Here is an 18056-nt window from a genome sequence, read left to right on the forward strand (position 1 = left end):
AGTTTATATATACACACACATGACACATGTGTATTGGAATCAGAAGCACAACATTCTGTAATACAACTTCTTACGAAATACTCCCTCCGTCCCGGTCAATTGTTGTCCTTTTATTTTGGCACAAAGACCAAGGAATGAGGAAAAGGCCAATAACTAAATGACAAGCAGGGGCGTCTCGAATAATTTGGAGGCCCCGTGCAAAATGAAAACGGAGGCCCTCAAAATTTGAGAAAATAAATAAAATAAATAAAAATCGTCATGGCAAGGCTCGAACTTGGGTGGCTAGGGCAATTGAAACATGTATTTACCAATGTGCTATCACACTTTTGTTAATTTACATGGAGATTATTATGTATATATGACTAATGTTTTCATACTTTATACGAACATGAGGCCCAAAAATTTGGAGGCCCAGTTCGCGCGCTCAGCCCGCACTTGGTCATAGCCGCCCCTGATGACAAGTGGAACAAATTGAATGAGAATGATCAAATTATCCATCAAGTTCATTCTTAAAATAGAAAGGACAACAAATGACTAAGGCACCCCAAAATGGAAAAGGACAACAAATGACCGGGACAGAGGGAGTACTATCTTCCCTCCAATATTTTGTAGTAAGGATCATCTTTCCCACTTTTGTGTCCCATTATGTGTGTCACACCACTTACATCTCGACACATCAATAGTGACAAAATAAAATATTACAATATATATATATATATATATATATATATATATATAGAGGCCGGATCCGGTGAGGCACCTCATTATGGCGAGGCGGCCGGTCTCACCAAATTCCTCATTATGGTGAGGCAAGATCCGGTGAGTCCACCTATATATTTGAGTCCATGAGTCCATAAAACAATATCACGCACTATACAATACCATATCACGAATTTTTTTTTTCGAAATTTTTTTTTTTCAAATTTTTTTTTCGAATTTTTTTTTTCAATTTTTTTTTTCGAATTTTTTTTTTTTCAAATTTTTTTTTTTTCGAAATTTTTTTTTCCGAAAAATTTTTTTTCCATTTTTTTTTTTTTTTTTTTTTTTTTTTGTGAATCTCATACATATTTTGTGAATCTCATACCTTATTCAGTGAATCTTTAAGGCTTGTTTTGTGAAACTTGATCATCATAATTGGTTAAAATCACCTATTTCGCTCTTTTCTTTATTAGGTGAATCTCAGACTTTGTTTTGTGAATCTCGGACCTTGTTCAAATGAATCTTAGAACTTGTTTTGTGAAACTTGGTCATCATAAGTGGTTAAAATCACGTTTTTTCCTCTTTTCCTTATTTTGTGAATCTCATACCTTAGTCAGTGAATCTCAAGACTTGTTTTGTGAAACTTGATCATCATAAGTGGTTAAAAATCACCTATTTTGCCCTTTTCTTTATTAGGTGAATCTCAGACTTTGTTTTGTGAATCTCAGACCTTGTTCGGTGAATCTTAGAGCTTATTTTGTGAAACATGGTCATCATAAGTGGTTAAAATCACGTTTGTTGCTCTTTTCCTTATTTGGTGAATCTCAGACCTTATTTTGTGAATCTCATACTTTATTCAGTGAATCTTAAGGTTTGTTTCGTGAAACTTGATCATCATAAGTGGTTAAAATCACCTATTTTGCTCTTTTCTTTATTAGGTGAATCTCAGACTTTGTTTTGTGAATCTCAGACCTTGTTCAGTGAATCTTAGAGCTTGTTTTGTGAAACTTGGTCATCATAAGTGGTTAAAATCACGTTTCTTGCTCTTTTCCTTATTTGGTGAATCTCAAGCCTTATTTTGTGAATCTCATACCTTATTCAGTGAATCTTAAGGCTTGTTTTGTGAAACTTGATCATCATAAGTGGTTAAAATCATCTATTTTGCTCTTTTCTTTATTAGGTGAATCTGAGACTTTGTTTTGTGAATCTCAGAGCTTGTTCAGTGAATCGTAGAGCTTGTTTTGTGAAACTTGGTCATCATAAGTGGTTAAAATCACGTTTTTTTGCACATCTGAGTACGGATTTCGCTAACTCATCCTCAATGTTAATGTATTTAAGTTTAATACACTAGATTCTTAAATTAACTAGGCCATATGAGATTCGAACTCATACCTTTGTGCAAGATTTGCACATTGCTCTCCCATTTGAGCTAATAGCCTTTAAGATATACGAGTACATAACAAAGATTAAATAAGGGGAACCAGGTTTAGGGTTCACATAATATACTCCCACTTCTACATATGCAATTTTGCCAACAACCGATTCCGGTTCCGGTCCAAACCGGTTCCGGTCCGGTCCGGTCCGGTTTTGGACCGGTGCCCAGCCCTAAGTAGCACAATGTTCAGCATTGAATCATAATGTCAAGAAGATCGAGCAAACCTTTGAACACACATCATCAGAAGCTCCTGATTGCCTGAAAAGCTTCCCCACATAAAACGGTATCATGTCACTGATGCAAACTCCCCTGAAAAATATTAGAACTTGTAAGATTCATTCAAACAGGTAAATCTTTCTTGGCAATATGATGACTACAATTATAAGCATAAGAAAGAGATAGAAAGTCAGTTACCAGTAGACCCACAAGATGGTAGATATAATGTATGGGCCACTTCTTGAGAATGATTCAGCAAAAGATTGCCATGTCCCATCCAAGCAAAGTTTCCGAGCTAAGGTTATGCCAACCTATTGTAAGAATGTCAGCAAGCTCTCAAATAAAGGTATGTACTACTCCCTCTATTGAATTGAGTTCACTACATTTTCCTTTGCGCGACATTTAAATTAATTCACCACATTTTTTCCATTATTCTCTCACATATATGTATTTCATCTCCAAAAACTTTGGCTCAAAAACAAGTGTAGTGAGTTTAAGTGAATGGGGAGAGTACATGAATATGATGATGATCGTGGTATGTCAAATTCTTAGTTTGTAAAACAGAAATACCGGCAAAAAGGACAGACCCATATATTTAAGGCCTCTTCATCGATAAAAACAGCCCGCATCCAAAGTGAGCCCATAAGCAACCAAAAATAGACCCACCTGCACAATGCGATATTGAAGATCAAACGTTATGTCTACTTAACATAACAATTAGAACAACGTCGAACAAATATCCTGCCTCTATCTCTGCAGATAGTCACAGAACATTGTCATGTCTGGCTGGGAACTTCAAACTTCTTGAAAATAAAAATGAGACTGGGAAAATTGCCTGTGGAAAAGCAATACCTCAAATTAATTATAACAATCTCTAGATGAACTGATTCGATCAAGCAAGCAAACCAGTAGCATGAATATTGCCAAGCGTGCTCTCTCTCATCGTCAAACAATCTCTAGATGAACTGATTCGATCATATGAGTATATACCTGCACGAGAAAGTCGATGAAAGTTAATTATAACATACATTATTGCCAACTGGGATGATGAACTGAAAAATTATACAGTTGATCACAGTTCACACACACATCTTGTGGTGATAATAAGCATCCGACAAAAATAAAACATTACGGAGAATAACTTAACTCTATTGCAAACTTGCAACCTCTACAAACATAAGCTCATTTCCCTACAAGTTTTGGCTAAGCTCCTCAATGTCTAGTTTCTGATCTAATGCAAATGATATATGCTACCTCTACAAACAAGTGTAAGGCTTCGTACATCCGACACAATCATAAGACTACATACATTACACACAAGCATAAAAGTGTGAGCGTAAGAGTCTTTGATGCATTAGGGTAATATGGTGAATGATACCTTAACAACTGTAGCCTTCAATAAAGTCAATCAAAGTGGTGAATTGAATAGATCATCTATATATGTACATAAGATCACTACATAGAATTATAAAGAGTACACTAAATCATCAATATATATTACATGAATAAGTTAATTGTATATCAGAAAGAACTACTTTTCCGACAATACAACTTTGACCATAGAGAATCACACAAGTATAAACGCGGTCATTCACCACCTTAAATCACAGATTCAAGATGAACACGACATCACCAAAAACATAAATTGATATGCTTTACAATAAGCAAACAATTATGGTGGCCATAGCCACTAGAAATATACTGTACCACTCGCTTTTATGCTTGTGTTAGATAAACCGATTAATTATACTCTCACAAAGCGAGTAATACAAGCAATTTAATTAACTTTCGACAATATTATTTCCCACAATTATTTAATTACAGTAGTAACTAAATAATTTGCTTGAATTGGAATTTTTACCCCATAAACAACAAAAACAGTAAAAAAATCCAAAACAATCAATCCATAGAGATGAAAACAAGCAGAATAATTGAGGAAAGAAGAGGAATAAAATCATATTACCAGAAACCCTAGATTCACAACTACAACCACCTGATGACATATCTATCATCATACCTACAGCAATCAGTCACATAGAACAAACGTATGGAATTGGCTTGAGCGGATGCAATATGATTTAAACAAAGCAAATAGACGCCAATTTAGACCTTTCTATCCTCATGATAATCGTTTACTTCACAAATTGACATCATTTACTAAGGCTAGACAGAAGTGAAAATCTGTGTAACAAACAACATAATTGCACATGAATGCAAACAGTCAGAGATCAAATAATCAACTTGTATCATATAATCATAGAACGAAAAAACAAATAAAATCAAATATCATAAATTCAAAAGAAATTACCAGTGACAGCGATCAAACCGCGCAGTTCAAACTTTGAGAAATACACCAGCTTCATTACCTCCGACTCTCGAGCAGCAAGCGCGGCCTCAATTTCTTCACACCTAACAATTTCGGACTCAATTTGCCTTGTAATCTGAATATTCGCTTCAATTTCATCATTCCTTATTCTGTGATAAGTTGTCTCAACGTTCTTGCAGACCGTCATAGGTCTTGCAAACAATTCTGAGACGAGTGAGATAAAAAGCTAGAAGGTCAACTTACCACACCGGCAGCTCCTGCTGTGATTGCCATGAATTTCAAGCAAACAGTATACTGTAGCCCTAGTTACAGAGTGTTAACCAACTTTGAACAATAACTAAAAAACACTGCCTTTTGTGGCTAGCTTATTGGGGGAATCATCGCGTGATGGTATTCACGACTTGGGTTTGATAACTATCAATACCAAATCGTCACCATGTTTAAAATGGCAAATGGACAAGTATATACACATTTCATATAGCATCTGGTTGATATCACTCTGTTAAACTCACCTGTCTTGCTGCAAAGTCCATCACCTCTTTATCCGATAATGTACTACCGCTTTCCGACTACATAAGCCATCGGAATCGCCCCACGTCCTTATCAGGGGAAACTACCATAGACAAAATTATTAAAGGTAACATATTAGAAAATAAATTCATATGGGAGATGTGATGTAATGGGGAAGGCGATGGCATTTTAGGAGGAGCAATACTTACGGAATAACAAAGCAAAGATCTCGCAATTTGTGGATGAGTGAGCAAAGAATGCCTCTAATTCAAGGCGCGACCTATTACACAAGCATATGATCATTACATCAATTTTAACTCATTCCATAATACCTTCTAAATAGATTTACGAGTCCATGAAAAACAGTAGAATCGGTTAACACTATGGTATTCAAACTGGCCAACCACCAAACTATTGAAGATTTCTAGGGCTACAGTTGCAGAGTGAGGATTCAAAGTCAGATTGCAAACAATTAGGATGATCGAAATTAGAATGAAACTGACATGAATTTCAAGCAAACAAGATACTCAAAACGAACAAATCCAAACACATAGAAGACACCACGCCTACATTTCACATCAAAATTAATTTATCCAAAATTTCAACAAGGATTAATGTAATACCAGATTACAAAGTACAATAACATGAATATTCTCCATTAACAATTCAATAATAATAGTTGATCGAAAATGTATTAAATTAAATTGAATCGGTGTAAATCGAAAGAAAAATTAATTGATAGAAATAACCTAATTTTGGATGATAATGGTGAACGAAGCTAGATGATAATGGCGGTAATAAGCTGAATGAGAAGATGGCGAGCGAAGTGTGAAGATGAAGACGGAGCTGAGCTGAAGATGAAGACGAGATGAAGAACGAGTTGAAGAACGAGTTGAAGAACGAGCTAAAGATGGGTTGAAGAGAGAGAAAGTGAAGTGAGTAAATGATAGAGTAACACGATTTCAAGGTCTGTTAAATGGGGTGTTGGTTGGGGACATGTGGCATAATCTTGTGCATTCATTTGTTTTTGATCGGATGGTAGAGATAGGTTCAGCCGCCTCACCCTAAGAAGGGTGCCTCACATGATTCAATCTCTCTATATATATATATATATATATATATATATATATATATATATATATATATATATATATATATAGTATTAGGATCAAGTAAGTCCATGTCTTACATGTGAGTCCATAAGTCTTCCTTAGAGCCTTTGGATGAGGAAGATGGAGGGTTGAAATTGGAAGCAAAAAGGAGGGGATTAATGCATAATTAAACACTCTCCCTCTCTACTTTACTAATCCATATTAATTAAAAATTAATCCACTCTATAAAATTTATTTTTCCACCTACATCTCTCACATCTCACACAATCATCATCCTCTCATCTCTCTAAAACCCAAATAAATCAAAACCAAAATAAATAAATTACCACCCACCACACCACAGCCCAGCCACCACCACCTTAAACCCGACACCACAGCCACCACCACCGTCTCACCACAACCTCCCTCTCCAACACCGGCCTAAACACCACCACCCCACAACCGTCCCGGATCCTCGCCGGTCAGCCCACCCACCGCACCTCCCCATCACAGCACCTCCCCAACTCCTCTCCTCCACTACCTTCTCATCTCAAATAATCTCCACCACCACCATCACCTTCTCAGATTTCCACCACCACACTTCTTTTTCTCTCCTCTTTCCGACCACCACAATAACAACACACACGCCGCCTTCTCCTCCCACCATCACGACCTCCACCAACCACACCACCTCCTCCCTTTTTTTTTCCAGATCTGTTCCCCCACCACCATCCGACTGTCCTTCAACCACCGCATAACAACACCACCCGCCACTACTACCACCACCACCAACAAACGCACCCTATCCCACGCAAATGACGACGACAAGTCCTCCTTCCTTCGGCTCGTTTCAGATCTAAAAGGGTTTTTTTTTTTTTAAATTTTTTTATTTCGGATTTTTCGTTTCAGTCCTCCTTCCTCCGGCTCCTTCCTCCATGTCCACAATATATTTCGTTTTCTTTGATTTTTGTTTTTGGTTTTTGGTTTGGAAATTTTGTTTTTGGTTCAGGCATTTGTTTTGTTTTGGGAATTTTGTCGTCCTCCCACATTTGTTTTGGGAATTGTGTTTTGTTTTCTTTGTTTTGGTTTCCTTTTTCTTTGATCAGCAAATCACGCCGTTTTGGTTTTTTGTTTTTTATTTTGTGTATCCTTTTTCTTTGATCAACAAATCATACATGTATCCATTTTTTTTCTTTTTTTTTGAATCCATTTCTCTGCATCAAACACCAACCTCCTATTTACTTTAGTCTTAGATCTAATAAATTACACTTGTCTCCATTAAAATTACACTTTTTTCTGCTAAAATTATACTTTTTTCTGCTAGAATAACACTTTTTTCGGCTAAAATTACACTTTTTGTTGTTAGAATTACACTTTTTTATGTTAGAATTACACTTTTTTATGTTAGAATTACACTTTTTTCCATTAAAATTACACTTTTTTTGTTAAAATTATACTTTTTTCTGCTAGAATAACACTTTTTTCGGCTAAAATTACACTATTTGTTGTTAAAATTACACTTTTTTCTGTTAGAATTACACTTTTTTCTGTTAGAATTACACTTTTCTTCATTAAAATAAAATTATACTTTTTCTGCTAGAATTACACTTACTACTATTGGACTAATGTTACACTCTCCATGGACTTGGTCATATTCTCATATTCTCATTGGACTAATGTTACACTCTCAATGGACTAAAATTACATTCTCAGTGGACTGAAATTATGCTTTTCTGGACTAAAATTACACTTTTTTGGACTAAAATTACATTCTCCTTGACTAAAAATAACAATCTCATTGGACTGAAATTACACTTATCTGGACTAAAATAACACTTTTTGTCATTAAAATAACACTCGTAAAATGCTAAATTACAATAACTTGTGATAAAATGACAAAAATTGAAAATATTATTCGTTAAAATCACTCGGAAAAGGTTGAAGTTAAACTTGTAAAACGCTAAATTCTCGAAAATATTCCTTAAAATTACACTTTTTGCTGTTAGAATTACACTCGTAAAATCCTAAAATGTCGAAAACTTGTCTCGAAAAAAAAAAATGAAAAAATCGAACTAGGAAAAATGTTAACAAAATTTTCACAAACTTTGAAGTATAAGACAAAAGGTGGTGTTAATTGTGTATGATAATGAATTAGTGAATGTATTACTAAAACTAGAGAGAGAAGTAAATTAATTAGTGTTAAGTGTGTTTCTTGCTTTCAATCTCAACCTTCCACCATGCATGATCCAAGGGTTGTGGGAGGGACTTATGGACTCAAAAGATATAAGGGACTTATTTGAACTTGACACTATATATATATAGAGAGAGAGAGAGAGGAAAGATCAACTAAGGCCAAATATATATTTGAGTCCATAAGTTCTATTATGAGCCATTGGATGGAGGGAGATGGAGGGATGAGACGAACCCACCCAAAGTCATTATAGAACCTAATTAACACACTTTACTAATCCACCCTAATTAACCACTAATTCACTATATATTTGTTTTCTACCCACCCATTTCTCTCTCATCTCACACATTTCATTCTTCTCTTCTCTCAAAACCTCAAAAAAAACCCAAAAAATCCAAATAAATAAAAAAACCCAAAAAATCCAAATAAATAAAAAAACCCAAAAAATCCAAATAAATCAAAAAACCCAAATAAATCACCCACTCCTCTCATCTTCATTCACCACCCCACCCGACACCAACTAACCACCCACCACCCCCCGCGCCCCACTTACCGCCATTTGCCTTTTTTTTTTTTTTTTTTTTTTTTTCGTTTTGTGTTAATTTGTGTGTTTTGAGTTGTTTTTTCCATTCATTATTTTTTTTGTCTTTTATTTTATTTTAGTTGTCTTTTATTTTGTTAGTTCTCATTTTTTATTTATTTTCTTAAATCTCTTTTTGTTATACGTTTTTTTTAAGATTTCGTGTTTTAAATCTCGTTTTTTTTTTTGAGATACTTTTTTTTCATCTAAGACAAAAATGGACTAAAGTTATACAAAAATGAACCAAAGTTATACAAAAATAGACCAAAGTTATACAAAAAAAGACTAAAGTTATACAAAAATTGGACTAAAGTTATACAAAAAATTGGACTAAAGTTATACAAAAATGAACCAAAGTTATACAAAAATGAACCAAAGTTATACAAAAATGGACTAAAGTTATACAAATATGGATTAAAGTTATACAAATATGGGCTAAAGTTATACAAATAAAGACTAAAGTTATACAAAAATGGACCAAAGTTATACAAAAATGAACCCAAGTTATACAAAAATAGACCAAAGTTATACAAAAAAAGACTAAAGTTATACAAAAATTGGACTAAAGTTATACAAAAAATTGGACTAAAGTTATACAAAAATGAACCAAAGTTATACAAAAATGAACCAAAGTTATACAAAAATGAACCAAAGTTATACAAAAATGGACGAAAGTTATACAAAAATGAACCATATTTGTATAACTTTAGTCCATTTTTGTATAACTTTGGTTCATTTTTGTATAACTTTGGTTCATTTTTGTATAACTTTAGTCCATTTTTTGTATAACTTTGGTGCATTTTTGTATAACTCTGGTCGATTTTTGTATAACTTTGGTTCATTTTTGTATAACTTTGGTTCATTTTTGTATAACTTTACTCCAATTTTGTATAACTTTAGTCCATTTTTGTATAATTTTGGTTCATTTTTGTATAACTTTAGTCCATTGTTGTATGACTTTAGTCCAATTTTTGTATAACTTTAGTCTTTTTTTGTATAACTTTGGTCTATTTTTGTATAACTTGATCCTTTTTGTATAACTTTAGTCCATTTTTGTATAACTTTAGTCCTTATTTGAATAACTTTTGTCCTTATTTTTATAACTTCAATCATTTTTTGTATAATTGTAGTCCAAATTTGTATAACTTTAGTCCAAAATTGTATAACTTTAGTCCTTATTTGTATAACTTTAGTCCTTATTTGTATAACTTCAGTCCAAATTTGTGTAATTTTAGTCCAAAATTGTATAACTTTATTCCATAAGAGTATAACTTTAGTCATAAAATGTATAACTTTAGTCGTAAATAGTAAAAAAATCAAACAATAAAAAAAATAAAATCAAAACATAACACAAATCATAAAATCAAACAAATAAAAAAACTTGAATAACAATAATAAAAACCAAATAACAATAATAACAATAACAAAACAAAAAACCAAATAACAATCACAAAAAACCAAATCTAAAATCTAAAAAAAAAACCAAATAACAAAACCAAATTTAAATATCGTGTGTATAACTCTAATGCACGCAGTGTATAACTTTAATAGACAAGATGTATAACTTTAGTCCAAAAAATCAAATAACAATAACAACCAAATAAAAAATAAAAACAAAAAACCAAAACAAAAAACAAAAACAAAACAAAAAACAAAGAACAAAAACAAAAATAAAACAAAAAACAAAGAACAACAAAAAACAAAAACGCAGTACACAAACAAAAAAACAAAGAACAAAACCAAAAAAAAATGGAAAGAGGAGGAAGGAAGGAAGGACGGTGGAGCAGGGGAGGTTTGCGGGTTGGTGGTCGGATCTGAAAAACAAAAAAAGAAAGGAGAAAGGAGAGGCGGCAGAGAAGTGCGGCGGCGTCGGGTTGGCCGAGGCGGCAAGAAGGTGGGTTGGGGTAATGGAGAAAGGAAGGAGGAGGCGCTGTGGTGGGTGGCGTCGGTTGTGGGTGGTTGTGTGTGTGGGGGGGGGGGGGCGGACGAGGGAGGGAGGGAGGGAGGGAGGGAGGTGTTTGAATATGGTGAATGGTGGTGGAGTAAAGGTGGTGGCGTCGGGTTTTGGTTTGTGGAGGGCGAGAGTGAATGAGGCTGGCCGTGGGGTTGTCGGCGGGGAGGAAGGACGAAGGATCCGGTGGTGTTGGGTGGTGTTGGTTCTCGGTGGTGGTGGTGGGTCGGGTGAGGTGGAGGTGGCGGCATGGTGGTGTACGGCGGCCGAGAAGGAAGTTGTTCTTGTTTTTTTTTTTTTTTTTTTTTTTTTTGTTGATTTGGTTTTTTTTTTTTGAGAGAATGAGAGAAAGATGAGAGAGAATGAGTGTATGAGAGAAGTGTGAATGAATGAATAATGAGGAAGTGAGTTGGGAGATTAGAATGTTGATAGAGTTGTACAAAATTAGGTGGAGTTATACACAATTAGGGAAGGAGATTAGGGAGGGAGAATTGTGACCCTTCAATGAGATGTAATCTCATCCCTCCATCCCTTCCATCCAAGGGCTCTTATAAGGACTTAGGGCCTTATATGGTATGAAGGTCTTATAAGAACCCTTCTCTCTCTCTCTCTCTCTCTCTCTATATATATATATATATATATATATATATTAATTTTTTGAGGTGTTAGAAGCTAAGTGGTTGGAACACACAATGGAACACCAAATGGGACAGAGAATCCTCACGGAATATTTTGTCATGGCTCGAGTACAATAAAAGGAATTACAATGATCATCTTTTTGGGATTGTTCGCTTCCCTCTAGAATGTGGAAAGCCGGTCACCTTGCTATTAATGCTGATAATGGTTCTAATTATACTCTTTAAGACTGGATTAGTTTGTTAAAAAGGAAAAAAAGATTCTACTGAGACTATTATTTTCTTTATTTGCACCTTTTGGATTATTTGGTCTTCTCGGAATAGTGCTTTATTTGGTGATAACTTGATTTCTCCAATTGGGGCAATTTATCTCTATGAACATGAATTCCCTCTTATCAACAACGCCGAAAAGTTAAAGATTGAAAATAATCATCGTACTTCTTGGATGAACGCTTTAGAGGATGACCTTGATACTTGGAACCTACAACTTGGTTTGTGTTTCCCTATCATTGGGAACAATAAGTATTGTCATGTTGATGGGCTCATAGCAGTTACTCGGGGTTGATTAAGAATGAGCTTTTTTAGAAGTCTTTTGCTCAATCTACGGAACAGACCGAAACTTTAGCAATTCTAGAACCATTAAGGTGGGCTACTCAAGAAAAATATTCTTCATGTTTGCATTTTCTCTTATTGTCTACCAGTTATTGCACAAATTAGAAAAATCGTCTACTAAAATATCTACTAGAGTGGTTGTTAACGACAACACTAGTAGAAGTTGTTATTTCCCAGGTCTTTTTTGCTATATTCCTAGATCTATTAATAAAATGCCTCATAGGTTAGCTAGAAAAGCCATTAGTATGTAATTTCCTTTTATTCTCCATCTGTCAAAAAAAAAAAAAAAAATGATCCTATTACACATGTATCCAAAAATATTACTGCAGTGTCCTCAAAAATATTAATGCACGGTCAATCCCATGCCATATCTATACACTAACTACAAGATTTCATTCATATCTTCTGTGACTAGATCCAACTACACTGCAAACACTACAGAAAACAAAGCCAAAATAATGATAAAACACATTTTTTTTAATGGTGTAAAGGAGCCACATGAGTAGTTAATGACGGGGTTTGAAATCAGATTATCACTTCACCTGCCAAACTAGCTAACATGAAGATTTGACGGGGTTTGAAATCAGATTATCACTTCATTGCACAGATGAATATGATGATCCTATTCTCGATCCCAACTTTGGTAAACGCATTGATTACTTAATGGAGAACTCTGAATCATCTTGGAGACCATGGAACTCATCAGAAACCCAAAACTGTAGGTGATAATTGTAACAATGGTTCCAATGTACTTGGAGCAAATTTTCGAGCAAATATAAAGCACATAGAAGAGTCACCATCGTTGTATTTGCAAGTCGGGCCTCGTAAAATCTTCTCGAAAAACTCAATGGTGATGTCTCCACTTCCAAAAGTGGCGGGATGAGCTCCCCCTCTTGACCAGTCTACCAAAGTTATGCTTCGGTTTGCTAAAAGATGCGCTGATCGCATGGTAAGCATGGTCGGAAAATAATGCTCATCCACATAACAGTTCGGCTTACAGAATTCTTTGAATTTGGGGTAGAAAAAGGTATCTTCAACAACATTGATAGCAAGTCTCCGGTTGATCTCAAACCATTGGGATGATTTACGCCATTGGGTCAAGTTAACCTCCGGAGCCATATTCTCGTTGTAGCGTCCCCTCCCATCAGGCCCGAGCTCATCTATAGAACCCATAAAGCTATATTTCGATTTTGATATGTAATCGTAGATTACAGTGAAGTTGTAGAGAGGAATGCAAGATTCTGAAACAAGCATGAACCACTCGTTTGAGAAATCAAGCAAAGCATTTGCTAATAGCCTTCTCTCGGCATCACACATACTCATTTGTCCCCATTCTGCCAGCTGCAAATAAAAGAAACCAAATGGTGAGATACTTCTTAATTGCCAAGCTCGAAAAAAACATCAAATAATACATTCCTAAAGCTCCCTTTTTCCGGGTGACTAAAATCTAACATCATTACCACAGTATTTAGAAAGGCTCCTGCCCGTGGCGAGGTAGGGTGGTAGGTTGTATGAAGCCATATCCATGTGTAACATAGAAAGACTGTCTCCCAGTGACCAACAATAAAAATTGTCATGAAGTGGTCATCGACACACTACAAATTGGTGTAAGATGATGCTAATAATCTATTACGGCCTTATGGAAGTATCTGCTAAAAAGCTTCTTCAGTTTTCAATATTTCTTTAGAATAATAAGATAAACACAATGAGTACTTCTAGCTCAATCTCTAATAGATTCAAAAATTACTTTCTTCAACAACGAAGATATAGGCCCTATCACTCAGTCACTCACCCATACCTTTGCCATGTAGATTTCACTTTCTCATTAATGATTAATTTCTACATTCCGATTTCGCTCCCCAGACCTAAAGAACTGTCATTAAAGTGAATGGACTCAATTGTATGAAGTTTACTGAAGGATGACTTGCACAATCATTTCTCAATAGACTGACAGGCGGAACAAAATCCTTGCATCTAGTATCAAAAACCATTTCTTGATATACTGAGTTCTAAGAACAGGGCAAAATAAGGACATGATCCATGCAAGAGATTGTAGAGCTGTAGTTATAGGGAAACAGTGCCAAGATCCGAACATTGCAATGCACTAGACTCTAAGAGACCTCGCTCTTGACACGTAACATTGCATGTCACAAGTCACTCAACAGATATTAAGCATCACAAAGATAGTTTGTCTTTTTTTTTATGAGTTGAGCTGAATGCCAAAAACTATTTCAGTTCCTACAGAATTACTATCAGACATGGACTTATCACCGAGTTATTTCATCATATCCGAACTTCTGCAAATTGTGTAACAAATGGCATCAAAGTATCCTGACAATACAGTGGAGGTGGTGATGCTGACCAACTCCCAAATCCAGATTAGTGACAACCATCCCACACAACCCTGAACAAGAGAACTAATCACTAGGCAGTCAAAAGGAAGTTCAGATGAACCATGTTCCTGAAACTTGTTCACTTTTGCCTGCATGTCTGCGCTTTCATGGCTGCACTTAACTTTTGCACATTTTACTTTCAATTATTTCCTACGTTGAAAGGCTATTATTTTGACTTGTAGGGCGAAAATTAAACCCTACCATTTACCTCCAACCCAAACCGCTGCTATCTAAAGAAGAAAAATTTCAATCCACCAATCCATTTCCCTCCAAATCCTTCCATCTAGAGCAAAGCCTTGGAAAAAGAGACAGAATAGAAGAAGGTGGCTGGAGAAATTAGCACAATATTCAGACCTAACTACCAAGAATACCACCCACCTTATTCTAGATTCTGATTGACTGAAGTGCCCACCACATTCTGTTCTTAACCAAAAGCCTAAGCACATTTGTCTTCCTTCATCGAAGACAGCTGTTCCATGGTGTACCTAGTCAACTATTAAAAACAATTCAAGACTGGATAATCTGGACCTACTTACCACACATCCAACGACATTGCTCGAAAGTCCCAACCATCAGACTATCAGAGGAAGAAACTATGGTGGATGGTGAAGCCTCAGATAGTCACATAGTATCCAAGTTCTCCTGCAAGAGCTTATCCTTATGATATCTTCCCTTAACTTCTCTTTATCAATCGAATCTAAATATTAGATATATGCATAGATCAAGCCATTTACCAACCAAATCAATAGTTTTCTCACATTCTTATGACTTCAGTACTTCACCACTGACATTAGATATACTTTTTATTATCACACAACAACAACATTACCCCAATGCCTCAAGGGCTTTCGCAAATTGTGGGGTAAGGGGGGTCGGATGTACGCTGCCTTACTATTTTGTGTTAGCAACACAAAGAGGGTGTTTACTGTTTCCTAATGACCCAAAATGATAATTGCATCAAGAATTGCATTGAATGACCGCTACTTCACAGTAAAAAGAAGAAGAAGCAGTTTAGTGAGTCATTTTGCTATATTCTATAAAATTTGACTAATACACATAAACCCGAAAATCTAAACAATAAGCCAATCATAACCAACACAATGCAGAAACAAACAGAGGCATAAAAAGTCTTACTTTGCTGGGTACATTCCTTCTGTAGAAAACAGATGTAGATGAAAAGTCCTCAGTGTAACCAGGCATTGAGTGAATATATATCGAAAACCGGCCTTCATTACCCTTAAAGAACCTCTCCCAAAGGGGTGCCAAGGGCAATGGACCCTTAGTCAAGAACATGAATGCAATCTTGGGTTTTCTAGGAAAAGGGTATTTGTTAATTCTAGGCACAAGTGTAGCTCTCCAAAACAATTGTTCATCAGTCAAATTATGCATCAAATTAGAAGAAGGTGGTCTAATCCAATCAACTAAACTATTAGTTGCACCAATACATGGCTCATAATTAGGCTTAATTACAGCTAAAGCAGTATCTAATCCAAAATGTGTAAAAGTATTAGCACTAATAAATGAAAACACAGCACATATAACTAATAACATTGACAGTATTAACAGTAATTTTAACGGTAATCCCCTTGTTTTAATTACAAAGATACCATCTTTCCCTTCTTCTAAAGAATTCACCTTTGTTTGCATCTTGATTATAATAATGTATTGATTGTTCTTCAATTTAACAAGATCAAACCCAGATGATTCAACACATTTATTATGTGGACAAAATTAATATGAAAATAGGATTTGACCCAGAAATCTTGAAAGATTTTTGGATTAAATTTGAGAAAATGGAAGATTATGATTGAAAAATATAAGTGAGTAGATCTGAGTGTTAAGAAGTTAAATAAAAAGATAAAGGTATGAATGTAAATGAAGAATACAGAGAGAGAGAGTATGAATGTATGATATTGATGCTGCTACAAATACAATGTACAGTAAACAGTATTCTTGTAGATGAAATCAGACAAGGGAGGAGGAAATCAGACAAATACTTGCGATTTCTTATTAATTGCTCTTATTTGACAATGCTTCTGGTCTTAATTTTTGTTTGATGCTTAATTGGGGGTTTTGCGGCAAAATTATAGATAAATAATAAAACGAATAAATTAGTAAATTACCCAAGATGTGTGAGTCTAGTGGAATTCCAGGGTAACCTCAAAGCCTCCTAAGGAGGAATTGCGAGGTCCTGGGTTCGATTCCCTAGATGAACACTTTCCTGGGGACCTGACGCCCGGAGAGGGAATAATCCCCGCGGGAAAGAACTCACATGGGAGTAAATTATCAATTACATCCGCGCTTAATCCACTTTTTTACATTTACTCTTACGTCAAATTTTTTTATTAAATTACACCCAAACTAGTGTAGATCTCGCGCAATGCATGCGCGGTATATAGAGTTTTTTTTTTAAGTAGTAAGTATGTGTCAAGCTATTCTTTACATTAATAATTATCACATTACTAAAAAATTTAGCAACTTATAATTTATAGTTTAATATCAATTTTATTTTATTTTAATGAAAAAATCATAACTATGAATTGAATTAAAAGATTAGAGTTTAATTATATGAATATATTTATTCAAAAGAGAATTACCTTATTTAGCTATATGCTTTTTGGAGGGAAAATTAAGAGAATTTTTATTCTCTTAGTGGTAAAGGGGGATGGTCTTATGAATAATGGTAATTGGAAGATATTTTTTTTACATATATTATCTTTTTTTTTTTTTTTGGTGCTAGAGAGGGGCAAAGCCCCGAAAAGATTAAGTGTTAGCTATTACACGGGGAATAGCGACCCCAAATACATCCTCCCGGAGGATTGACCGCAACTCATTAAACGGAGTATCTAAATATGTAGGGATAGTACTTGAATCAATTCCTCTATTAGCTAGTATATCAACCGCTCTGTTTGCCTCGCGATACACGTGCTCCAGCTTCACCGTCCATGTAGAGCTCCGTATCAAGTCCTTGCATCTTCCGACAATAAATTTTAGATTGTTACTTACCTGTAATACTACGGATTTTATTAAGCTAAGTACTCGACCGAGTAGAGCCTACTCGGCCGAGTAGTGCTAAGTGCATGTTATGTTTGGCTTCTGCCGAGGAATACTCGGCCGAGTATGATGAATACTCGACCGAGTAGAGGATACTCGGCCGAGTATGCTCTATACTCGACCGAGTATCCGGTTCGTCGAGTGTTATTTCAGCGGTTTGATGTGGGAGTAGTTAGGGGTTATTTATTCGATAAACAGTTTCTAAAACATCATTTTACAAAATCTAATCAAACGTACGATGCTCTAATCACTCCCAATCTCTCCTTTGTGTATGTATGGACAATCTTAGCAATCGCATTCAATCATTCATCCTTTCGTTGGTAAGTCTTTATTCCCATGATTGTTGGTGTTTAATTCTAGGGT

The 18056-nt window shown here is 35.2% G+C and overlaps 1 protein-coding gene across 1 annotated transcript; it reads right to left on the minus strand.

Moving 5' to 3' along the window:
- Positions 1–12618: 12618 nt before the first annotated feature.
- Positions 12619–16691, minus strand: LOC141653461 (glycosyltransferase BC10-like). Its single transcript, XM_074461229.1, has 2 exons — positions 15774–16691; positions 12619–13587 (listed from the first exon to the last, which is right to left on the minus strand). Exons 1-2 carry the CDS (start codon positions 16284–16286, stop codon positions 12949–12951), a joined length of 1152 nt encoding a protein of 383 aa, XP_074317330.1. The 5' UTR covers positions 16287–16691; the 3' UTR covers positions 12619–12948.
- Between the last annotated feature and the right edge of the window lie 1365 nt (positions 16692–18056).

Source organism: Silene latifolia, chromosome 4 (assembly GCF_048544455.1).
Source record: "Silene latifolia isolate original U9 population chromosome 4, ASM4854445v1, whole genome shotgun sequence".
In the NCBI taxonomy this organism is placed as follows: Eukaryota; Viridiplantae; Streptophyta; class Magnoliopsida; order Caryophyllales; family Caryophyllaceae; genus Silene; species Silene latifolia.